We start from the raw sequence: 25,379 nt of genomic DNA, 5'->3' as shown, positions 1-25,379 counted from the left end.
ATATCAGAGCCCCATTAGAAATTCTTTCAAGTGTCCTTCTGCTTCGCCAAAGATGACAACAGCAGATCAATAAGTGCTTGAAATGAAAGGGGATGTTGGCGAGCCCCTAGGCTGCAGATTTCCCGCCGCCAGTCTTTTCTGAACTCCTAGCGTGCCTTTGCACCGCCTCTTAAGAAGAGCTACATTTTATTCCTATTCTCAGGACGAAGGTAGGTGCTCAGTTAGCATATCTATTAAATGTCGGCTCCAGTTCCAGCTCGCAGATCGCGCGGAGAGAGCGCTGCCGTCGCTCGCGCAGCTCGCGCGCCGGGCAGGAGCAGAGGAGGAGGTTGGCCAGGCCGCCGGCGCGGACACACACCTCTGGGGCTGGCCCAGCTGCTCCCAAGATTTAGAGCTTCTGGGTTAGAGCTGGAAGGTCTCTGCCAGAGCAAAGGACCTGAGCGACAGCAGCCACTGGAGCGCCCCTTCCACTCCTCTTATTTACAAACAAGCACAAAATCACTAAAAACAGAGAAGAACCAGCGCTCCAAAATTAAAGCTCAGAATCCCCGGAAACTCCGTTCTGAGTTCCAGGCCTTGGTCTGTTACCCTCCCCTAATGTGTCTGGATTTAAGAATCTTTCCAGAGCCCAACATCCCCGGACGTTTTAATTAGGTAATTCATTAGTGAGTCAATACAGACGTTTATATATTCTTGTAGCTCAAGTGGTTAAGTACTAATTTCGAAATGATTATAAAATACCCGAATAGGCAACGCATAGTAATTTTAATTTATATGCAAATCAATTGGTTCATCTTAAATGTCTTTAAAAAGAAAAAAAAAAAAAAAAAACATGTATTGTGTTGTAGCGTCGGAGGTACGGATCGAACTGCCTGAATAGACAATTCGGAAACAAGACCCAGACTGAGAGGAAAATGTAGAACAGCCAACAAATCAATGATGTTTGAGGCAGTTAAACATCTCTAGCCATTGGTATTTACATACTCGCTTGTTGTCAGATAAGGAGCTGGGGAAATTGCCTGCCAGGGCTGAGATCATAATCCAGAGTGAAGAAAGTAAATGGTAGCACGCAGCCCACGTCACGGCGCCGCTAAAATAAGACTGTACCTTTCCCAAATCCTGACTCTCAGGTGAGAGTGAGTTGGAGGTCACCCCACATTTGTCCTCGGTTTTGCCCCACTTTGATCGCAGAATTTTATATTCTCCCTGAGTTTCACAATTTGATGCTTGTTCTAACAGTTCTGTCACTTGCTTCAAAATATTAAAGGAAGGGGTGTAATTCAGAATCTCACTAAAAATTCTGTGACCCCATTTAGCCAGCACCGCTCTTCCTATGCTAATTTTTTTGGGGGTGGGCTATGTTTAATTCCCTGTGTCCTCCACACATTAAATAGATAACCGAAAAGACAGAAGGAACGGCTGGGGGAAATGGTCCAGTGCACTGGTTTACTGGAAGGTTATTATCTTTAGACATAGTTCAAAATTTTGGAAAAGTAGAAAGGGTGTATACTTCCGGTAAATTTTTTTAAAGATGTTCTAGAATAGTGGGTCTCACCAGGAATCAGCGGAGATCCGCACCGGAGTTGTTTACGTAAAAGTGTAACATCCTTGAAATGCACAGATGCAGAAGGTCACTGTCTCCCCCCCGCTCCCAGTCCAGGCGCTCTGGCCCTTCAGGAGCTGGTACCTTTGATGCTACAATCTTGTTTACATCTGCAGGGCAGGGAATTGCTTGCTTTGCTTGGACGCTCCCTCTACCCCCTTCTAATTTGAAGTAATCGGAATCTAAATACAATCGCCACGGCCCACTTTTCCATTTCTGCTCTGACGAGGGAAAAACCTGAAATCCACGTCTTAAATCAGCTCGGTGGTTTGTAGCCCCCCAGCACCCTGTCTCTCTGCTGCATGCCTAATGTATTCCCTGGTGGTTCTGGGCATTAATTAGTTGTTTAATAGGAGTATGACTAAAAATGTAAAAGAAGGATTAGGAGTGTGAAACGTATGTCCAGCTCCTTCCACACACTCGAGGAGGGAATGAGAATCATTCTGTATCTTCTATTTCTCCAGAAGCCATTTGCATTTCCCACCAGCTGCTCACTTCAGCTGCACTGGCGCTGGGCTAGGGGAGGACCCGAAGGCTCAGCGCGGTGTCTGCGGCGGCCGGGACTGGGGTTAACCAGCCCCTGGCGGGCGAGACTCCAGACAGAAGGGGGGCGAGGGGAGCGAGAGCTTCCCGGAGCTCCTGCATCCCAGCCCTGGTTTGCAAACCTCTGAGTCTTGACAGGGGGAGGGGATGCACGCGCAGATCCGCGCGTCTCTGCAGCGCTGCCCCCCTTCTCTTCTCTCGTCTCTCTCGCGTCTCTGAGTCTTCCTGTCTCTGATTTTCTCACTCTTTTCCCACTTTTCCGTGCGATTCCCCATCCTCGCCACCAGATGAAGGCGAGGCCGTTCTGCTATGAGCGTTTCTTAATCTCTATAAAATGAAAAGAAACAAAGGGAGGGAGGATATTTACCCGTTAGTCGGGGAGGGGGGCAGCAAAAATCGTTGACAGGCAGAGATGAAAACATCTTTCTCGGGCCACATTCTCTGGTTTGCTATAACTTTGGATTTCAATGGTGGGACTTGAAGAAGTTTGATTTTTTTTGCCTCAGCTAGATTTCAGAAACCAGAAATAAAAATTCTCAGAGACAGAGGGGAAATAATAAAAACAGCACGTGGGCATTTTCCCCTCATTTCTCTCCCCTTAAATAAAACCGTCTTGAATTTCCACTGGGGAAAGAGAGAAAGTTGGAGTTTTCACGGATGTTATGTGGAGGTTAGAAATGGCTTAAAAACATAGATCTCTCGTCAGTTTTCTCCCTGGCTGAAGAGGCTAACTCTTTCCATAAAATGAGTCCATCTGTCGACTGTTAGCTATTTCAAAGTAAAGAGATTTAACACTCAAAACAAATTGAGCAAGTTTGTTTGCCTGTTTTTACTGCTAACTCAGATGAATTCAAAACACGAAGTAATTCAAGAAAACACATAACATGTTCCAGACAGCCCCCTATGTAAGGAACGCCCAGCACCTATGTGATGACCTGGGTTATTTTAAACAGCAGGCTTTTTAAATGTATATATTTCACACACGTTCTCCCAACAAGTCACTATATTTTCCTAAAATTGAGAGAGTTGGTATATTGATTTAGGAAGAGCAATACTACTTTTAGAGAAAACTTAATTCTCTATTGAGGACCGAAGGGGAGGGCACTGAATGGCGGGCCTGGCTGAGTCTTGCTCTATGCGGGAATGAATATTGGTGGGAAAACCGAACCGAGAGCTACAGCTGTTTTCCGACGCTTCCCCAAAACCTACATTAACAGGACGCCCTTGAGACTGAAAGAACTTTGTCCAGTATGGCTGGCAGAAGCCTTTTCACCTGGTCTTCCAGGAGAATCATATTTATAGTCCTTCCACCCAAAGGCAGGACAGAGCAAAAATATCCTGCTCGCTACCAAAATACACGCCCTTGCTGGAGTAAAGAAATCGGAAAAACAGGGTTTAGAAGCAGGGCACACTTTTCGGGTGAAAATGACGCCTCTAACTTCACATGTTCTTCGATTTTTAGGAGCAAATGTGGATTTGAGGGTAGCTTCCCTTCCACCCTCCACCCCTAGCCCCATCCCTTGCAATTTAATCCCATGTTCGCCAGGAACCTTAACCTCGTCATTTTAAAAAATGAGATATCCGTGACCCGGGGTGAACTTGTTGAGTGTAGGTACAGCGGAGGAAATTCTAGCCTCTGAGCGCCGGAGCCTTGTCCAGCGCAATCCCTCGGTGTACGGCGGTCAGGGCCCCGCCGGGCCCACCTGCGAGCGGCCCCCGGGTGCAGCGCGCCTGGTCCGCCCGCCTTGACCTCGGGCGCAGCATCCGGGCCGGCGGTGCTGGGCCAAGCGGCCCGGCCTTGCCCGCTAACTAGTCTCGCTCGCTCGCTCCCGGCTGTCGCCCTCCCACCCCCTGCCCCCTTCCCCTCACCTCACTTTTCCAGATTTCTCCTCAGTCATGCCCCCTCACCCCCACCCCGCCCACCTCCACTCCAGCCTTCTGTGGGTCCCTCACAGCCCCCACCCCCCGGTCTCGCAACCCCTCGTTTCTGTGACCTCTTCCTTCAACCCTGCAGGCCTGGAAGAAGGTCACACGCAGGCACACTCACACACCCCACACGCATCGTCCCAAACAAACCCACGCATCCTGTCCTTTGTTCCATTTCTTGGGCCACTTTCCCTGTCCCTTCCTCTCTGGCCGTCCTGGTTTGCTTCCCGGGAGTACGGTTCGGTCTCCCGGCGCCCGGGCCCGCCCCCTCTGATTTATTAGAGCTCCCGGTCTGGCGCAGATTCCTCTTTCCTCGCCTGCATCCCATCCTCCCTTCTCGTCCTCCTCTCCACAGTGGGAGTGCGTGCGCCTGCCGCTCGGCGGCTCCTGTTCGAGCGCCCTGCCGGCTCCCTCGCCCTCTTTCGCTCTCCCGGGCTCTTTCCCCGGTTCCCGACTCCTCGGCCCGCCGCATCCACCTCCCTCTCCAGCCTCGCTTCCCGTGGCCCCTGCCGCTCCCCCCGCGCCCGCCCGAGAGCCCTGCTGCCCCTTGATCGCCCGCCGCGAAGCCGGGCTCGGCCGCCCGCCCGCACGCCGGCCACTGTGCAGTGGAGTTTGGTGGAATCTCTGCTGACGTCACGTCACTCCCCTCACCGAGTCGGAGCCGAGGGAAGAGAGAGGGATGAGAGCGAGGGAGGGGAGAGAGAGTGCGAAACCGAGCGAGAAAGCTGGAGAGGAGCAGAAAGAGACTGCCAGTGACGGCTAGATTCCGGAGGCCACCGCGCACCCGTGGACGCCCTGGGAACTTGGCACCCCGGGAGCCCCGCAGCCCCCTCGGCCCGGCTTTCGGGCGCCTGCGGTGCAGCCAGCGCCTCGGCTCGCTGGAAATCTCCCCGGGAAGCGGCGGGACGCGGAGACAGCAGCTCTCTCCCGTAGCCGGTAAGTGGAGGCCGTGTCTCCCGCAGGGATGTGAGATAATGCGAGTTTGGAAATTTGTTCCACTTTGGAGATTCTTCACCGTAGGTGATTTGTGGCTCTTGGGGCTGCCTTCCCCCGAGGTAACGCAGTTGGCAAACAGATCTTGCAAAGCTCTGTCCCTTTCGTCCCCAGTCACAGACACTAACAATCTACAGGGTGCTGAAGTCGAGTGGGAAGCGACACCACGGCTGGCATTTAAAATGAGGTATCTTCCCTTAAATCTCGGTGCCAGCACTGCAGGGACAAATCCTCAGGCCGAGGATTAGCATTTTCAAGATTAAGGGCCGGGTACAAAGTTTCAGCTACTGGAAGATTAGCCCCCTTCCCATTGTTACCAACTGGAAAAAAGATTCCATCTTAACTGGCAGTCAGTGACCTCTCCGGCCCAGGCGAATTACCTGGAAGCCAGGCCTGGATGCCAGGCTCACACAATTACTCCGGATTATAAATCCTTTAAATTGATCACCATCAACTCCAATCTTGCACTTCAGGAGATACATGTTAAATGGGTGCAGGGGAGAAGACTGTTTTCCAACTGTCCAGCAAGAAAAATATTAGGATTCTAAATCTGAGAAATACCTGTTTCTTTTTATTTCAAGTTAATGACTTTACTTTCCTAAGCAATTTAGAAATCAAATCATCATAGGCTAGTGTGATTTTTACTCTTTTTTGTGTGAATATCATGTCTTACTAAAGTAAACTAAATGGGAAAAAACTTTTACTATTATAAATTAAAATAACATAGGAATTCATACATTCTAAAATATTTTTATGAAAAATTCATCTGATTTAGGGAGATTTTCTTTGTATTCTTTTTAGGCCATTAATAAGAATTAAAGATGGTTTTAATACCATTTTGGAGGAAATTCATCTAAAATTCAAATACCAATTATGTCAAGGAAACAAAGCACTTAAGCAAAATAGATTGAGGATTTTTGTTGATGGAACATAAAATAAGCCAGCAAGGTTTCAGTAATCAAACTTTCCCTAAACATTAAATAGCTAGTTCATTTATGGAATGTTTTACTTCACCTCAGCAAAACTACACTTAAATTATTCAGGTGCTTTGTTCCTCAAGTTGAGCACGTTTGTCTTCAAGTGTTCTGAAAGCATCAATATTAATTGGTTTAAAAGAAAGGCTTAAACTGGTAAAATACAGAACTGTGTTAAGCAGTATTTTAATTTCCTTAAATGAACACCCACTGCAGATTAATTTACTGGCTAATCTCACCGATTTAGTTCATTTAAAACATATGTTCTTGTGCTGTTTATTTTTAAACTTTCCATTAAAGATTTTGTTAGGGAGTAACAAAGTAAATGGAAAGGGGGGAGATGTGAAAGGATTTGGAATTATTAGAATTATATTTTTTCCTGCAATTTCATCCTAGAGCAATCATCAGAAATTATTTTTAAGCAAATTGGTTTGTTTCTTAGGGCTGGCCTCCCTGCCTTGGCCAGGGCTGTTCAGAATGCTCCATTAGATGTTCGGTGCTTTTTATCGTGCTCACAATAGAAAACTCAAGTTGGCCAAAACAAGAGTGCCTGGCATATACATTCCAACCAGGATGTGAACTTTGGGTGTGAGAACCACTTCCCATCAGGAGAAGTTGCGCATCTTAATTTGTGAGATTAGCCGTGGAAGCCAGTCCCGAAGTCCAGCTGCCAAATTTGTCTTTTCAGACTTGTCTTGACAGGGCAAGTTTAAGGATCAGCAGGCGGGAATTGGAGGTCTCTTTTAAAAAATTATCTGCCCCAGTTATTTAGACTCAATTCATCTCATAGGCCTGGTCATTATATGGAGCAAAAAAAAAAAATAAAAAAAAATGCAGGTCTCAGGGCTCATTTTGACTGCAAAATAAATCCCTAGTCACAAGGACACGTAGGAGTGAGCTAAGGAACACGCCTTGACCTTCTTTTCAGTCCTTAGAGTGGAGTTCTTGAAGATTTGTTTTGTGTTGCTTTGTTTGGTCTTCAGCACTGAAGCTTGGGAGTGGGGGGAGAATGTGTAATAATTGACTGACTTTACCCTGCGCCACCCAATCTTTTTCTTTTGTATATTTCATTCTTTTAAAAAATAAAAATATTTGCAGTTACCATCTGCAGTGCTCAGGCTACCGGCTAATAATGCAGCCAGTTCAGACGTTAAAAAAAAAAAAAAAGAAAAAGATTATCGAAATGATGATGACATGCAAATTTCCCCTGAAATTATCATAAGTAAACATTTGAAGTCTGGACTAATAAAATCCCATCTGTGTTACTTCATATCGAGTTAGTAGAAAGCTGTGATAATGAATTTTGTAATATCTCACGAACAGACATCTCAATCAGGGACTAATCCTGTGATTTTACTGCAGAATCACTAAATCTGGAGCCGCCAAACTGCTACTTCTGGGCCCCCGGGCCCGCAAGGATCGGCAGAGCCCCCGCCCGCGTCCCCGCTACCGGGTGGGGGAACCGCCTGGCCGTCCCCACCCTTGGATCCCCACGCCACTGCGCGGGGCAGCCCCTCCTCTAGGCAGCGACCTTGGCCAGAGGCCCCCGGAGCCCGGCTCCTTCCAGGAGAGGCCGAGGAGCGGGGAAACGCGACTCAGGCCAGAGCCAGACCCGCAGCTCGCTGCCCCGCCTCTGCCCCTAGGCAGACGGGCCACCACCCGCCCCCACCCCAGCCCCGGCCTGGAGCGCAAGGGGCCCTCCCGCCGCCGGCGTACCCTGGTCAGCGTGGAGCGAGGCCGGCGCCGAGATCGAAGGGCCCTCCTTTCTTTTCTTCTGTCTTTAAAGCAACCGCGGCTCTTCTACCCACCCCGGCAGAGCCCCTCACCACCCACCTCTCCCGGGTTGCCTGTAGCGGAGAAGAGGGCGCGCGTTAAACGCTTGGCTCGCTGCGTTGTGGTTGGAAATTTGAAAAAGCTTTGGTTTGCCAGGGAGGAGAAGGGGGAGAACGAACTGGGGGCGCCATTCCCTCAGAGCCCTTTCCCCGTCCTCGGCGGGCAGGAAACCCTCAGGGCACGTTTGCCCTGCTCTCCCCAGCCTCACTCAGTCCACCTCGTTTCCCTCCTCTGCAATCTTAAATCACACTTTAGGGTAAATAAATGGCCGGCTGAGTACCTCCAGGGAAAAGTGTGGCTAAATATGGAAAAGTGGCTCCTGATGGATGAGAGGCCCGAAGCCAGCGCGCTCCTGAAGCACCCTAGGCCGAGAGCCTTGGCGTCCTGTTCGTTCAGGATGACAGAAAGTGGAGGGAAACTGCAGTCTAGGCCAGGAACAAGTTGACTCGGACATTCTACAAACGTTTACTGAGCTCCAACTAACGAACCAGCACTATGCTGAATGGTGGCCTTGGAATACAACCGCCCAAAGAGAAAGGTCCTCTCCACCACCCCCAAATTTTGTCTGCAAAAGTTGCCTTCGTGTTCAGATGGGCTTTTAACCCCTGACACAGACACCCTGTGAGTAGTTCCACAGCCCGGGTCCCCAGAACACGGTGGCTTCCGCGGCCGAGAGCCCCTGGGCCCATTCGCTGCAGCTCTGGAGGGAGATCCCCCTCTCGGTAAACATTCGGAGGTTCTGGGCCGGGGACGAGGGTGGGGAGGAGGCTGGGCGGCCAGAGGCTGTTAGGTCCGAGAAACCCGCCCGAAACCGCGCACAGAGTAGGCGCCCAGTGGCTCGTGTTGAGGTCGTCCGCCCCGCGGGTAGCCTCCTCTGACCCTGCGCGCTCGCCCATCGCCGCTCCTCACAGCCCTCCTTCTCTTCTGTTTTGCAGATAACGGGGCATGGAGACCAACTGCCGCAAACTAGTGTCAGCGTGTGTGCAATTAGGTAAGACTCGCTTCTCCTGCCCGGGTCCCCCGACGGGAAACCGCGCCACGCGAAGGCGGCGAGAGGGCACCGGCCCCGCGGCGAGAGGCGCTTCCCAGAGGGGCTGGCCGGGGCAGGAAGGAAACCAGAGCCAGGATGCCGCGGCCTCGCCCTGCGGGAGGGTGTGGGTGGGGAGGGAGCCGCTCCCCGCGTCCCAGAGTCCCGGGCCCACTCCTCCCGGCGAGAGCCGCTGGCAGGCAGGCAGGCAGGCAGGCGTGGAGAGAGTACGCTGCCCTGCGCCGGGTGGCCAGACGATCCGGGAGACAGGAGTGCCCTCCGCTCTTTCCTCTAACTGGGTCTTTGCTCTCTGTCCCTCTTTCTCCTCGGTCCTGCCTCCCCCCCACCCCTACCCCCGCTCCTTTCCGCCGTCGTCCGGGGTGGCTCTCTCCCCGCACGTGCGGCGGGCTCGCGCACCCCAGGCGTGCAGCCGGCGGCCGTTGAATGCCTCTTCTCCAAAGACTCCGAAATCAAAAAGGTCGAGTTCACCGACTCTCCCGAGAGCCGGAAAGAGGCGGCCAGCGGCAAGCTCTTCCCGCGGCAGCATCCTGGCGCCAATGGTAAGGCCGGGAGCGAAGCGCAGGCCGCGCGCTGGGCACCCGCCTCCGGGCCTCTGGGCCTCCGGGCCTCAGGTCAGGAGCACGCCGGCGAGGCCCCCAGACGGGGGGGGCCTGCTCCTTGAACTTAGACACTTGGCCTCTGGGTGGGACGGGAAGCAGCCGTCCCAGCGACGTTCATTCCTTTCCCCAAATTATACTGCACTCCTGAGATCCAACACCTCTCCCTCTCCCTCTCGTTCTTTCTCGCTCTCCCCGTGTGGCCTGATCTCCTATGCACATCCCAACCTACCTCCGTGCCTCTAGCTGGCGTGGAAAAGTGGTCCAACAGCGACCTCTGTCGCTCGCCGCGTCCCTCTGCGCGCAGCACCACCGACGGCCCGCCCGGTGCCGGCGGCTCCCAGCCGAGCCCCGCCCGGGCTTGTGGGTGCGGGGTGAACAGCGGAAGGCGCGCACGGCGGGCTTGTGTTGGCGAAGATTCGCCTGGCACGGGAGGTGGAGGAGCTGACTACAGCCTGCAGAGTCTGAGGGCAGCGACTGTGCGCAGCAGCCGAGGGTGGAATGGAGTGTGCGCCCCTGTCGACGCGAACCTACCTGTTGTGCTGGTTGCAGGGTCGTGGGTTTTGGCGGTGTCGTTGCTTGATTGGCTGATTTCAATCTGGACGAGTCAAGGGACCTTGCTGCTCAAAGTCTGCAGGCTTGTGTAAAAGTTACAACGTCTCCAACCCACTGCACAGTCCTTTGCTGAATTGAAACCTGTCCTTGAGGTGTGTGTGTGTGTGTGTGTGTGTGTGTGTGTGTGTGTGTGTAGGGATGAGGGGACAAGCTTTCCCTTGGAATATATGAAAAACTCACATTTACTGTTCCTCTGTTCTCCGGGTTTTCCAGGCTCCTTAATAAATAAGTGCCTAGACTTAGGAGGTTGTTGACCTTTGATAGCGTGAGGAGATAAAGCCCCCCACAGCCCTCGGCCCCTAACCCCCTCTTTCCGGATTAAAGTGTAAGGACACAAATCTACTGTGTGCTGGAGGGGGGCGAATTGGGGACCCCGCCAAGCAGACAAACCGTATGCTGAGAAGAAAACAAAGGCCTCGCTTTCGGGCTTCCCAGTGAATCCGAGAGAAAAGCATCATTTATTGAAATGAAATGTCTAAAGGGGTCTGGGGCAGAGCGCTTCGACCCTGCACAGTATCGTGAGTCCTCCTGCTGGGCCAGTTAAACGCTCACTTGTCCCGGATTAACCCCAGGGGGTTAAATGGGGCCGTGCAGAGATAACGTCGGGTGATTTCTGTCATTAAGATTGTGTTAAATTCTTCTTCTGTTTGATAATCGGTCGTAAAAATAAATTATTAGACCAGAGTATGTTTGGGATATGGTTAAAAATCAAGAGCAGCCATGACTCTCGGGGAAAATGCCTTGTGCGGGTTCAGCTCTGGCTCCGGCTCGACTAGGGGAGCTCCCCAGTCTCTCTTCGCACGGGGCGGGCTGGCCGCCGCCGGCCGAGGTGACATTTCTCGCTGGGAGGTGGAGAGACGCAAAATGTCTCCTCCTCCCCCACCCCCGCCCAGGGTTCCTTGACCCCGGGGATGGTTTCTTAGCACAGGTGTCCTCCAGCGAGCTACCGAGGTAGGGTCCTTCGAGGAGAAGCCTGAGTGGGATGGGGGCCTCCTAGGTGGGCAAGAAGCGGTGGAAAGCCGGGGAGTCCTGTCTGCTCCTGTCACAGTCCGGACAGTCGCCCCTGGGCGTTCGCTTTGATAATTAGCAAATAAAGAACTAGAGATAATGAACGATTGTTTTCTTAACCATTACTTTCAGGCCCGGATTATTTTAGTGCCCTTGAAAGTCTCTTCCCCTCCGCTGCCGATAGACTGTTTTCTACCTTTCCGACAGAAGAAGAAAATTGCTGCCCAAACATGTTTAATGCCATCAAATTAAGAAGAGGCATGTGATAGGAAGAAATCCTGAAAATCTAGATTGTATTGGCTTTTAGGGATCTGGTAGACCAAAATTGTCAAACATGAATGGGCAAAGCCATAGTACCGCTGAAGGAAGGTTGCCGGAGTCCCCTTTACTGAATATAAGTAAATTTAACATATGGAATATGCAAATTCCTGGCCGCAGCCTACTTTTAAAATAAAGAGATTTTTCTCCCTTATATTTTTTTTGGTTATTTGCTTTTAAAAAGAAAGCATGTTTACAGTGACATGCGATTTTCAAAAAAGGCCATGATATTCAATTATTGGCACTACCCTCTCTTCACCCCCCCAAAACACCGTGCGTCCCTTCCCAGATACCCGCTGGCCTGACCCAGCCTGGCTCAACCCTAACGGGAGGAGGCCTGCGGTAGGCTGGAGACCCCGAAGGCAAGGGTTTGAGAAAGGATGGAGAAAGGAATGGCTAGGCATGGCAAGTGGAGGGAGGGAAAGTTGGCAAATTAAGAAAGAAAGGGCAGAGGACCGCTGAGAACATCCCCCTGGAACAGAGCCCCTGGCTTTTCCTTACTTTGGGTATCCCCAAAGGAGCATCCGTTTTGCAGAATTCAAAAAATGGTCTTGACCTTCAGGAAGGGAATGGACTGATCCTCCCCCGTCAGTAACCCTTAAAGTTTCGGGGCGTTGGCTCTGAATTCCGGTTTGAAATCGGACCGAGTTGCCGCCCCTCGGTCCCGGCGCCGCGCCGGGCTTAGCGGCCAGTACCGAGACCTCCTCCCGGCCTCCCCCAGCGACGCCATTCATTTGTAAATAGCTTTGGCAACGTGAATGGCTGAAAGTGTTGGGACCAGGTCTCTGGTGCGCACAGATTTCCTTCCCTTGGGAGGGGGATACCAAGGCCCCTTGCGACGCCTCCAGCGCGACACACAGCCTCTCCCGAGGCGGCAACTCGGTCCCAGTCTTCTTCCGAGGACCCGGGTAACCCCCGCTGCCTTGGCGGCCTCAGACCCTCATTCATTCAATCAGCAAATGTTTGCCGAGCACTGTGTGGATTCCTAATGTACTCCCTGAAAGCAAATAATCCGGTTTCCCTTCGCGGTTAAGAAGAGACTTTCCTGCCGACGAGGGTATCGGCGAGAACGGCCCAGGCCGTCTCCAGCAAACCTCCGCATGCGGTGCGGGGCGGGGGGGGGGAGGGGCGCGGGCCTGCGAGCGGCCGAGAGAGGGGATGTCCCGAAGGGTAGAGGACTCCCAGTGCGGCGCGTGGGCAGGGGACAGGGGCGTGCAGAAGGGGCACGAGGTCTGAGGACCAAACAAGAGAGAGGGGAGCTGCGTAAAGATGAGTTTCCTTTTTCTTTCCTACCGCATCTACCGCCAGATCTTCAGCTTATTGGCAGAAGCTGCCTCTCTGTTTTGTGGGGGCTTTTCCCTATCAGGGAAAATCGGACCAGTGGTCCCAGCAGGCGCTCCCTGCGGATCGCGGCCCGCAGAGGCAGGCCTGCAGGTCGCGCTCCTCGTGCTGACGGCGCGCACTCGAAGTTTCCAAGGCTGGTTGGGCTGTGAGGCGGCACCGCCCGCTGTTAATATATGCGGCAGTTGTTAGAGCGGCTCGGGGGAAAAGGGAATGTATAACGAAAGCTTATTCGTGAGCAGGAATATACTAATGGAACAATCTGATGTCTTCTTAATCCTATGTAAAAAGCTTTGTCGTCCTCCTAATATTGACTGAATGGGTAATTAATGGCTCTTCATCTAGGCGAATACCCTGTAATCCAAAGATAGGCAAAAGACAACAAGCCCAAGGTAGAAGACAAAAGGCCCAACTGCGCCCCACCCCCCACCCCCCGCCCCACTACCAGGGTCTCCCAGTAGGAAAGTTTCCTCTCCGGAGAACTAGGCAGGAGTGGGAGCAAGGCCGTACCTTTCCTGGGTTAGGCTTAACCCCGGAACCCGGCGCCCAGCTCACGTCTCCTCCACCCCGTCTTTCCCGCCCCGGTCCTTCTCTTTGCGTGTCTTTCTTCTCAACTCCTCTAGCAAGTGCCCCCCACTGTGGCCCTGACCAACACCTTTTCCCCCAAAGCCCCGTCTTTCATTTGGGGAAGTGATTGGTAACAGAGGACCAACACACAAGGTGCTCAAAAGGCTCGGGCATAGGCTCAGCCGCTTTCTGATCCAGGTGGAGACACCTTTCTCTCACAACCCAAGGCAGGGAGTCTGGGAGGACCAAGGTAGCTGCGAGGGGAGGGAAGAAATTAGCAGAAGGAGAGAGCACATAGAATTGTGTATATGTGTTCAAGAGCGATCAGGAGTGATGGAGTCAACTTCGTTGGGCGGATCTGACACGAAGAGGGCCCAAGATTCTCCCAGCCTGTTTTTAACAGGCTGATATTTTAATTCAAACCTTTATAAGTAATATATTACTTGGGTTACTACAATGAGGTGAGTTTCTTTCTTTCTTTCTTTCTTTTTTTTTTTTTTTGTCAGCTGACAGCTTTTAAAATATTATTTCGCTAGGGAAATAAAAGCTTCTTCTCAGATTATAGGTGGGTATTTTTGGATTTATGTGATTTATGGTCACCATGACAACTAATACTGAACGTTAGCTACCAGCGTGTCTGGGAGAGGGAAGACAGAAAGAAGGGAGAGCAAGAGAAATAGAAAAGGGAGAGGGACATGGGCTGGAGAGGGAGAAATAGAGAAAAGAGAAAGAGAGAAGGGCGTTTTAATCCAATTGTTGGGGTTTTTGTTTTAAGTGACTTTAGTTAGTCCCTTGCCACTTTTCTCTCTCAGAACCTGGATACTGATGTTTATCTCATTCTCATTTCTCTCTCTCTCATCTCTAGCTCTAGCTCTAGCTCTACTCTTTCCTCTACCCCCAACACACATTTATACCATTCTCTGTATTTTACTTTCCACGATTGGTTGTGTTCTGAGATTAAGTGAACGCCTAATAAACCTATAGCATTAACATTCTAATGAAGAGAGGTAACACAGCACATGGGTCTAGTGATTTCAGCAGCCCCCCTCGCCCCTGCGCCTCCTCTAATCCCTTGCTCTTCGTTTCACCCGCCAGTGTGAGGTATCTGTCCCCGCCGCCCGATCCTCCTCCTCCAGCCAGTTACCCCAAAACTCAAGTGGTTGAGTGTGTGCAACAGAAATATGGGTACCATTTGCAGGGATCCAGAGAGGGTGAGTGTTGTGCAGTACATCTACAGACGTCTGATTCAGAAAAGAATCCGCCCCTTTTTACAAACTAGCACTTTTTTATTCCACTTAGAGAATGGGAGGAAAAATCAGCCACAGTAAAGCCTTTAATTTCTAGGTGCTTCGGCTTCATGGCTAGGGTAGGGGAAGCGGCGAGGGAGCCTTTTCCAGCGATATTTGTGTGGGAAAAAAGCCGGGCAGAGGAAGGAGGGGAGGAAGAGCCACTTCTTGGGCATGGTGCAAGGTCTCCATCTGACGTCTGGGCTTTACACTACGCGCGCGCACACGCACTCACGCCTGTCACGTGGCTCCGAGCTGAATCTGGCGGGCCTTGAGCTGGCCTGGACAGAAGCAAGACTCCCACCCCTCTACGGCCTGACAGCGCAGGGAGATATCTAACTGAGCCGTCTTCCAGGTGAGCTTTGAGGACCGATTTTTTTCCGAAAGTCATAGATCGCTTGGTTGGGTCCCAGTCCACATCTGGCCCGCTGCAACCGCTAGTTTGGCGCGCAGTCCAACTAATCTCGCCGAGATGGCCAGAGGGGCTTCGCGCAACTAACACTAACGAGTGTGAAATTGAATAAGACCTTAAGACTGGTAATCGGTGGAAATACCGGCTCAAAACACGCCTGACCCCGTGTCCCACATTTCCCTCCTCAAGGGACTTTCTTTGAAAGAAGAAGCAAGAAAACCCAATTGAGACGATCTCTGATGTCTTCGGAAAACCCAAACCGGCACTGGGCTTTCTTTCCTTGCCCCACGAGGCCTTGCACCTCCAGCTTCCCTGAACAGACCACGCTAAATTTTTCTGGAATGAAAATTTCTGTGGTGGAGGCTGAAGTCACAGTAATTTCTAGAACCAGTCAAAGAAGAGTATGTGTGTGGGTTAACAGTAGTGCTGACCCCATAAAATACATAAGATTGCTTTACTTCCAGCTCCTTCCTTATCTGTACCACCTATACCTATGCACCCACAAGTTTTTTGTAGATTAAATCTCCAAAATTGCCCACCACTACCACCACAATTTCATTGAAAGGTGTTTCTTGGTTCCCCACTACACACTTGCTTTTCCCCATCTAGACTTTTCATGTTAGTGTCCTCCTACTGCCCGTGGAGTGAACCCTGTTGGGCCTGGGAAGGGTGTCACTCAGTCTTGCAGTGTGTGAAGTGATCAGTTGATTAGAAAAGAGTGAAACTCTGGCTGGAAAAATGTAAAGAAACACCCTACTGGCTCAGTTGTTTAGAGAGCTGGGGTAGGGGTAGTATATTCTGTATGTGGATATCTATAGATAGATGAGATGATAGATAGATAGATAGGTAGATAGATAGATACGGTTTTGTTTTTAATTTAACCAGAGTTCTCCGTATAGTTGTCTTCATTCTCCACTTGACTTTGCAATGGATCGGCTCAATTTAAGATACCTTATCTTTTTACGCTTTTGGGCTGCCTGAAGATCACAAGCACCTCCAACATCTCCCACATTAGCACTATGGGAAGCTGTCACTTGCCCTTGGGTTTTTCTCCCACTTTGGAGGCTAGTTTAGGTCTTTCAATGTGTATTTGCCACAATGAAAGTGCTGTTAGTCAAGCAAAGCCACCCGAGCTTAAATCAAAATTCTGTGGGTTTAATGGGAGATGGGCTTAGAAATCTATAGGGCTCTGTGGAGCTTCTCAGATCTCCCAAGAAAGGAATTTTGAAAAACACCCTGAGCCTCCACCAAAAATTGCAGCTCTGGAGTTTGAATCTTGAAGAAGAAAGGAGAAAGCTATGCTTACTATGGTGGAGAAGCCTTCATTCTTTGATGTGACGGAGTTTCTTCCTGAGATGAGGCTTTAGGAGTGTGGTATTGTGGGGATCGAAGTTATGCTGAGGTTTAAAAGAAGAAACTGGAATATGATTAGTAAACACGTTGGGCAGAAAAGAGCTGGATTCATATTGACTTAGTTATAGGGCCTCGGCTGGCAGTGCAATGGGAGGAAATATTTACTTTACACATATACTTTATGATCTTGGGGGAATTAGAGGAAATTCAGTAAGAAAACAGCTAGAAACATTTAAAACCCTTATTTGAAAGACTTAAGCAAATTAGAGTCTTATCAGATTAAAAACCACTACAAATGTAAGAGCATTGTCTTCGGTGAAATGCTGTGGGGTCTGAGAAGGAGATTCTCCGCCAAATCTGAGGGATAAAATGCGTCATTTAAGCACCAGATAATGAGCAGAATGTAAATTAATTTAACCTTCTTTACCAACAGGCTGCTGGTGTAATATGTATAATTTAGTGACAAGATCGCAGGACCTAATATAGCTGGATGTAGGAGCCTCAGCTAATGCAGACTTGTCACATGGGGATGTGTTCTGCTCTGAGCAGGTGTGTGTATGCGTGGAATGGAGTGAAGTGGAATAAAAGGGTAAAACCAGTAATACTGACTTAAAGCTTACTATAAAGAAAGTTTCCCCTTGTAGCTAAATTCTTCTTAAAGTGAGATGATACTTGTGGGGAAAGACTGAAGAACAATTCTCATTTGGTTCCTTAGTCTGCTCTCAAGAGTGTTTAAAATGGGGGAGGAGTTGTAGATAGGGTTTGCCGGGGAGAGCAGGGCAAAGGAGAGACACATAGGTTACAAACATATCTGTTGTTGGCTTCATCCACCCTGCCCCAGACTGAATGTTTCCCAATCTTGTGAAGGACAAGGAGGGAGTTTTCTGAAGATACCTCATACTGGTGTTGCAAATCATTGACTGTAATGTCAAACAAATACACACTCGGGGATGATAACACTAACTCCACAATAAAGCAATCGCCAGCGCAGAAACCCAGGGGAGATTAGTTTGTGCTCTCCAGCTGACCTAAGCCGGAGGACAAAAGGCCTTTCAAAAATTATTTTGGATATGTTTGGATTTCTTTCTTTAATTTCTTTGGAAACTAAATTTCTTTGGAAATAGTGCTGTAAAGAGTTGGATGTCCCCAAAGGTGGCTTTTTCCTTTGTTTTCCATAATGCATGAGGCTTTGCCTTTCCTAGCTGACTGTTCTAGGCTTTGCCCTTCCCGCACACCCTGCCGCCTCTACCTTCTTGGACTTTAATGATTCGAGACAGCCTTGAGCTCCCTAGGACAAGAAAATGACTTAAAAATTATCCTTGAAATTGGTTATTTGGCAACATTCTTAATTGTATGGAAATTCATTAAAGCATATTTTATATATAATTAGCTCAAGGTTGTTGATTCTACAGGCTTTATGGATTTGAATCTGATTGATAATAAAGTAAACAAGAGAGTCGAATTTAAAGCTTAGCTCTCCCTCGGGTTAGGACGAGCTTAATACAGTGTACAAGGAATTTGAAAGATTTAGGATATGTGTCTTAATCAACGTTAAGTAGAATGGATAAGCTTTCAGCATTTTGAAAATGCCGGGTTAGGATTTCTATTCTATTGTGTATTTTCTGTCTGGGGACTAATAAGCATTACAGAGAACGTGATCTGAGGCGACTTTTTATTCTTGTATAAATCCAGAGTGAACCACCAGACAGTTGTTCGTTTAAAGTCAAGGTAATTTTCTTTTGACGGGCCCATTTGCTTCTCGATTTCTAATTTATTAGCCTGCCTTCTCGGGGCTCTGTCTTCTTTGCAATTAAAGTAAAGCTTCTTCAGATTAGCGCAGCATTCACTTGACAAGCTGTTTGGAAAATTTAAGATCGGAGAGGTGATTTGTTGGTGTTTTTTAGACGTTCTGGTTTTAAGCAGCGCGCCTGCTTTCCGTACGGGGGGAGAAAAACACCTCTGGATTGGAAATGGATGTAGTGGAGACACAAGGGGGGAGGGGGCGGGGGCTTGTCGATTCCTGTACCTTTTAGCCCTCGACCTTTCCTCTCCTTTCTCCCGAGCTTTTACTCCCAGCCTCGTCTTTCCACCTCCCAGCCCGAACTAAAAGCCGGATCGTCTTTGGCCCGGCTGGAGCAGAATTCCCGGGAGCCGGCCCGTGTAGACGCGGTGGGCGCAGGGAGGTATAGCCCGGCCCCGCACCGCTGATAGGTGCAGACGGGACTGGCCCCCGCCGCGGCTCGGGGCCTCCTGATTGGTGCGGAGCCACGCCACTCCCGCCGGGCGGAGGGTGAGGGCGGAGGCGGAGGCGGGGAGGGCCGGGGCTGCGTGACGTCTCGGCACCAGGAAGCCCGCCTCTGGTTTTAAGATGTTAGGCCGACAGGGAAGCGCGGAGCCGCAGACCTGGTCGGTCGCTCGCCCGGGTGCCGGGAGCTGAGCTGCGGCGAGGCCGGGCTGGAGCTCGACGGCCCGAGGGCTGCGCGTGTGCGCGCCGCGGAGGGCGCGCAGGAGGCCCGCGCCGCCGCCGCCGCCGCCGCCGCGGGGATCTAATATCAGCTACCTGTCCCTGTCACTCTTGACACTTCGCTGTCAGGGCTGCGGCGCGGGGGGCGGGCAGAGCGCGGCCGGCGTTAGCCTTCCTCATTGGAGGGGTACTTGGGGGAGGGAGGGAGGGGAGAAAGGGGTCTTTGCCCACTCTTGTTTCGCTTTGGAGCTCGGAGACCTGCTCCCCAACGACGCTCGGCGCTGTGCCCTCCCGCCCACACCCCCATGTCTCCGTGTGCCCGCTGACTTTCGGCCGCCGGACCCTTCCGCTCGAGCCTTCCGAAGGAGACGCGGGCCGCTCGGCTGCAGGACTGGGCGGGGGTTGTGCCCCTGGCTCTGCCCGCGGCGCGGCAACTCCGCGCCTAGAGCGCGACGCGGGCAGGCGGCGGCCGCCGCGGGGCTCGGCGGGGCGCAGCCCGGGACTCGCAGGGCGGCGCGCTCCTTCGCCCATGAACTGCATGAAAGGCCCGCTGCACTTGGACCACCGAGCCGCAGGGACCAAGCTGTCGGCCGCCTCCTCGTCCTCCTCTTGTCACCATCCCCAGCCGCTGGCTATGGCATCGGTGCTGGCTCCCGGTCAGACCCGCTCCCTGGACTCTTCCAAGCACAGGCTGGAGGTGCACACCATCTCAGACACCTCCAGCCCCGAGGCCGCAGGTAAGGCGCTGCCGGCCCCGCGGACGCCCCCGCGCAGCCGCCCCGCGCCGCTCGACCCTTCTCGCCCCCGAGGAAGTCGGCCCCTCCTCGGGGAGGCGTGGTGGGAGTGCTCGTCCTGCCTGCTCCCCGGAGAACTTCCGGAGCCAGGGACCCGCGTCCCTTTCACTCGACCTCGACCGCCGGCTGGTTTGGCGCGGCCGGCGTGGGCCATTTTTCCGCCCTCCTTATTCCTACCCTGGCCTCCCTTCTGTTTCCTGGGTCACAAAATCCCAGCATCTCTATTCCAGGACGTTCAGAGGCCACCCCGCCAGCCCCCACCCGGTCCCTGTTCTCCTCTCGGCTTTCAGCTCCCGAGAAGCTCCGCTTGTTGGAGAAGTGTTTCTAAAACTACTCCTCAGGAGAAGAGGCGGTTTTGCTAAATGGCGGAGGAACATGGGTGCCTAACCGAATCCCTAAGTCCACCTTTGCTGTCCCGGAGACACCGCATCGAAATCTGAGCTTTCTTCCCCGGGGGGCTCTGTAAAACGCGCGCGCGTGTGTGTCCCCGGAGATTTGGTGTGTCTGCGCAGAGGCGTGTAAATAGACTTGAAAGCACAGGCTATAAAAGTGAACGTGCCGCCGCAGAGAGATAAACATGTAAATAAAACGTGAGGCGCTGGGGGAGGGGAGGATGGGGCGCGCACACGCACACTCCCGCCCGCGGCCCCGCGGCTCCGCGCCCCCCGCGCCGCGAGCGCCGCGCACGCCCTCCGCCCCCGCAGGCGCCCAGCTCGCCCAGTCCTGCGCCGCCCGGTCCGGCTGGAGTTCCGGGTTGCAGGTGGGCACGCTGACAGGAACCTTGGTGTGTTTCGTTTTCAGAGAAAGAGAAGAGCCAGCAGGGAAAGAATGAGGATGTGGGCGCCGAAGACCCGTCCAAGAAGAAGCGACAAAGGCGGCAGCGAACTCACTTCACCAGCCAGCAGCTGCAGGAACTGGAGGCCACTTTCCAGAGGAACCGCTACCCGGACATGTCCACGCGCGAAGAAATCGCCGTGTGGACCAACCTTACGGAAGCCCGAGTCCGGGTAGGAGCCGGCACGGAGTCTGCGAGGGCGCGCGGGGGGCAGGGGTTGTGGAGATGCACGCTTGCAGACCGGGAGGGGTGTGGAAGGCAGCGCCGGTCGGAGGGCGCGGGCCGGTGCCTTTGCACAGGCAGGAGGCCTCCCGGCGGCCTGGGTTGCGAGCTTACAGCTCCCCGCTCCGAGGCCGGCCGCGGGCCTGGCGCACCGCTCCCTGCCCCGCCGCCCAGCGCCCTCCCCAACTTGGCCGCGTGGCATTCCCCAGCACGGGGCATTGTGTTCCCGGCTTGCAGTCGCCAGACGAGCGCTAATAAAATCCCTCCCAGGCCAGGAGCCCAGAACAGGCTCCAACCTGTGCGCCTTAACAAGGAAAACCCGCCCGAGACACGCAAGGGTTGGCCCTCCCTGGGAAACTTTCGCGCCCGGCCTGGCCCAGCCTTTTCTCTACTCCGGCTCGCCCTCCTTACACGGGCTTTGTGGTTTGTCGGCCATTCAGGTCTCTCCCACCCCCTATCCCCCAATTTTGTGATCTCCAGAAGCAATTTTAATACAGGCTACTATCCTGCTAGTCCTCTTAGAAAGAAAAAGAAAAAAGACTGTTCGGTTTGGTTTATTTATCTTTTCTCAGGAGATAGTTACACCCTTCCTCCCAATTGTAAGTTTTATCAAAGAAAGGGCTTACCTTTGTAGCAAATCTGTGCTCTATGGATTATCAAAAATGAACTTAAATCAGTTACCCAGTAGCAACATCCTGGTTTATGCTGGTCGGTGGAAAACTCCAAATCTGTTAGGATTCTGGAAGCAGAAAACACACATAGCAGGATCCACAGGCTTTGCTGTGGGGAGAAAAAATGCTCTGGATAGAAAAATAGAGCTCCTAGTTAGAGCAGAGAAAGCAGAAAGAAGAAAACCGTATAACAATAATGATGAAAAGAATGAAGACCCAAATGCGCTCCCAAAGCAGAGGGAAGGAGGGCACTCTCTGAGTGGCCTGTGTGTAGAGTCTGAGGCTGTGCTGGTGGATAAAAGAGCCGGGATGAAGTTGGAGACGGTTTTAGTTTAACCGCCCAGAGCTAACGCTCGGCTGGGGCCGCGTGGTTTTGCGCAAGGTCAGTCTTTCATTAGCTCTCCCTCTCGTCAGGGGAGCGGGCCTCGCACGTACTCTTTTCGCCCGGGCAAAGTTTAGACGGCCTAAGGTAGAAACGGCAAGTAATTAAAATAATGCAATCTGTGGGTTCTCTGGAATCCTTCGGAAAAGCCCTCCCCCACCCTCCGGCTTTTCTGCAGTCCCTCCCCAGTCCCCTGCCGCTGCCGCTGCTCCGGGCTCTCGCTCCCTCCAGCTGCCTCCTTCCAGGCCCGCCGCTTGTCCAGCCAAGTGGGAGTGAAGCGTGCTTTTTATAGTAGTCGGGTGCCAAGAGGAAGGGGGATAAAAAGGAAATCAAGAATGAAAGGGAAAAGGAAAAAAAGCGGATTAGGCGGCTGGGTCCGGCTGAGATGTGTAATGTGAAACATCACCCGAGTCAGTTTGGAAATCTCGGGCCAGGCCTCGCTCCAATACACAAAAGCCGCCGTCTGGGGCGACCGGCGGCCCAATGTGGATTGAGAGCGGGGTTGCGGCGGGGCCACCGGCCGCGGGTGGGGGCTGACCGGGCTCGGGGGCCGCCTACAAAGCTTAGCAACCGCACTGGGCCCAGCCGGAGCAGCGCCGGCGCACCGGCTGGCCTGGGGTGGCTGGAGGGTGGGAAGGAGAGGAGTGAAGGGAGGAGGAGGCCGCAAAGCGACCGGTTCTGGGTTCCCGGAGACTTACGCGCCAAACTGGTGGATTTCCTGAGCTGTTGGGGAGGTGGTCTCTTGCTTTTTATTTGGTTATTTCGCTGGGCGAGGAAGAGGGTCGTGGCCCGGCGCCTGTTGAGGGCGCACGTTTCATGGGGTGGGGGCGGCAGTGGAGGTCCGAGAGGGGAGGGAGGAGCTCTGTGGGGGAGAGAGCGGGCCTCTGGTGCCCTCTCAGCCCCTTGTCCTCATCACTGAGTCTGTGGCTTTGGAATGGAAGCATATTTGCAAGGCGGCGGAGGAAGGGTTGGGCGTAAAACCCGCTGCCCCGCGTTTATTTTGCAGTAAGTGTTTTTGGACCCCAAGGAGGGCCTGGGTTAGTGAACAAGCCGCCCGCAAGCCGCCAGGCGTTGAGCTGGGGTTTGTGGAGCAGCTCAGAGCCTGGGCTCGTAGGTCTGAGCCGGCGGGCCTCCCGCGCCTGGTGGGGACTCCGGGCTGGGGACTGCGTGCGGGCTCTGGCAGCTGGGGGCTCGGGGCGGTGGGAAGTGAGGGAAGCTTGCAGCGAGGGAGGGTGTGTGTGTGTGTGTGTGTGTGTATGTGTGTGTCAGAGGGGGGTGGCCTCCGGTGCTTTCCAGGATCGAGGTTTTACTAATCCGATCTGTGGCGTCTGTTTGCTCCCTTGCTTTCCACTCCCAGGTTTGGTTCAAGAATCGCCGGGCCAAATGGAGAAAGCGGGAGCGAAACCAGCAGGCTGAGCTGTGCAAGAATGGCTTTGGGCCGCAGTTCAATGGGCTTATGCAGCCCTACGACGACATGTACCCGGGCTATTCGTACAACAACTGGGCCGCCAAGGGCCTCACGTCGGCCTCCCTGTCCACCAAGAGCTTCCCCTTCTTCAACTCCATGAACGTCAACCCCCTGTCGTCGCAGAGCATGTTCTCCCCGCCCAACTCCATCTCGTCCATGAGCATGTCGTCCAGCATGGTGCCCTCAGCGGTGACTGGCGTCCCGGGCTCCAGCCTCAACAGCCTGAATAACTTGAACAACCTGAGCAGCCCGTCGCTGAATTCTGCGGTGCCAACGCCCGCATGTCCTTATGCGCCGCCAACTCCTCCGTACGTTTATAGGGACACGTGTAACTCGAGCCTGGCCAGCCTGAGACTGAAAGCAAAGCAGCACTCCAGCTTCGGCTACGCCAGCGTTCAGAACCCGGCGTCCAACCTGAGCGCTTGCCAGTACGCGGTGGACCGGCCCGTGTGAGCCGCGCCCATGGCACCGGGATCCTAGGACCGTGCGGGATGGGGCTGCTGCCCTTGAAAGACTGGGAATTACCTAGAAGGTCGTGGGCACTAAAGAAAGGGAGAGAAAGAAAAGCTATAGAGAGGAAAGGAAACCACTGAATTAAAGAGAGCGCTCCTTTGATTTCAAAGGAATTTCCTCAATGTCTGACATCTTTCACTAAAAGTATTTCCAACAGTTGCAAGGACACACACAAATGTTTGACTGGATATGACATTTTAACATTACTATAAGCTTGTTATTTTTTAAGTTTAGCATTGTTAACATTAAAATGACTGAAAGGATGTATATATATCGAAATGTCAAATTAATTTTATAAAAAGCAGTTGTTAGTAATATCACAACAGTGTTTTTAAAGGTTAGGCTTTAAAATAAAGCATGTTATACAGAAGGGATTAGGATTTTTCGCTTGCGAGCAAAGGAATGTATATACTAAATGCCACACTGTATGTTTCTAACATATTATTATTATAAAAAATGTGTGAATATCAGTTTTAGAATAGTTTCTCTGGTGGATGCAATGATGTTTCTGAAACCGCTATGTACAACCTACCCTGTGTATAACATTTCGTACAATATTATTGTTTTACTTTTCAGCAAATATGAAAAAATGTGTTTTATTTCATGGGAGTAAAATATACTGCATACAAATTGGTCTGGATTCTTTCTGCCCTCCTCTGTCGCCTGGCCAGGGTTTCTCAGTCACTGCCTCCTAAACAAACCAGTTCCCTCTGCCTGCCTAGTTAAACACACAAGACGGCAGTACTTATTTAAATTTGGGAGAAATAAATTATAGTCATTCATCAGAAACTAAAAAGAAAAAAAAACATCCCCAAAAGAAAAGCTGCAAAGTCTGGTCTTGTCTCCCAGATTTTTCTTTGGCTTAAACCCAGAGGATTCCATTATTACTAGCAAATAATATAAAAGACAAAGAAGAAGGGAGAAAGAAATTTAGAAAGTAGGCCAGCTTGGAATGACTCTCAAGTTTATTTGGGGTGGGGGGCTGTACCTCCAGTAAATTGCTCTGAGGGGTATGTGTATGTATACATGTACAGTTTATATATATTCCTCTCAAGAGGAACACATCTATAATAAGTTTACAAGGAAACACCTCCAGTTCAAAATATTTAGGCCTCCACGTTTAACTTTCAGGCTTAAGTAGAGAGATTCTTCATGTTATATTGCATTACTATTTCCAAATCCTTTCTAGACATTAAAAGAAACAAAGACCATTTCCAATAACTACAGCCCTTTGGTTTCTCAAAGAGCCCAGGGGTTGAGAGGTTAGAGTGGCGTTTCCTGAGTCTTGTCGAGCAATATGTAGTTGAGGCAAAGGTCACGATCTCCGTGTTTTGTTTTAAATAATATTGACCCATTAATTCTAAACCTGCTTGTTCCTGAAATTATACAGGATTATAGTTTGCAAACTGCCGGACAATGAAGCAAATCAAGATGAATTACAGCCCTGGCCCTCCCTCCCATCCTCTGACATCTAAACGGGGAATGAGGTCGGTGTGAGTGTTTAAAAGAACTTTAAGCACCCGCTGTTCCTTTGTTGGTGGTTTCAGCCTTCTTTTTTTTAAATGTGAAATTTGATTTCCTAACAAATAGTAGCAAATACGACTTAGTCCCAAA

The 25,379-nt window shown here is 51.7% G+C and overlaps 1 protein-coding gene across 4 annotated transcripts; it reads left to right on the top strand.

Annotated features, from left to right (window-relative positions):
• Window positions 1-4,707: 4,707 nt before the first annotated feature.
• PITX2 (paired like homeodomain 2) lies at window positions 4,708-24,399 on the top strand. Of its 4 annotated transcripts, XM_058549912.1 has the most exons (5): window positions 8,016-8,594; window positions 8,808-8,863; window positions 9,322-9,459; window positions 20,476-20,681; window positions 23,142-24,399. In XM_058549912.1, the coding sequence occupies exons 2-5, from the start codon at window positions 8,818-8,820 to the stop codon at window positions 23,703-23,705; spliced, it is 954 nt and encodes a 317-aa protein (XP_058405895.1). In that variant the 5' UTR covers window positions 8,016-8,594; window positions 8,808-8,817; the 3' UTR covers window positions 23,706-24,399. The 4 variants fall into 4 exon arrangements, with proteins under 4 accessions (XP_058405893.1, XP_058405895.1, XP_058405894.1 ...); XM_058549910.1 differs by lacking the exons at window positions 8,016-8,594; window positions 9,322-9,459 and adding an exon at window positions 4,708-5,008; XM_058549911.1 differs by lacking the exon at window positions 9,322-9,459 and having other exon boundaries at window positions 8,018-8,594.
• The last annotated feature ends 980 nt before the right edge of the window (window positions 24,400-25,379 follow it).

This window comes from Diceros bicornis, chromosome 11, assembly GCF_020826845.1.
Source record: "Diceros bicornis minor isolate mBicDic1 chromosome 11, mDicBic1.mat.cur, whole genome shotgun sequence".
Lineage (NCBI taxonomy): Eukaryota > Metazoa > Chordata > Mammalia > Perissodactyla > Rhinocerotidae > Diceros > Diceros bicornis.
Note: the sequence above shows the minus strand (reverse complement) of the source record. Positions and strands in the feature narration are given on the sequence as shown.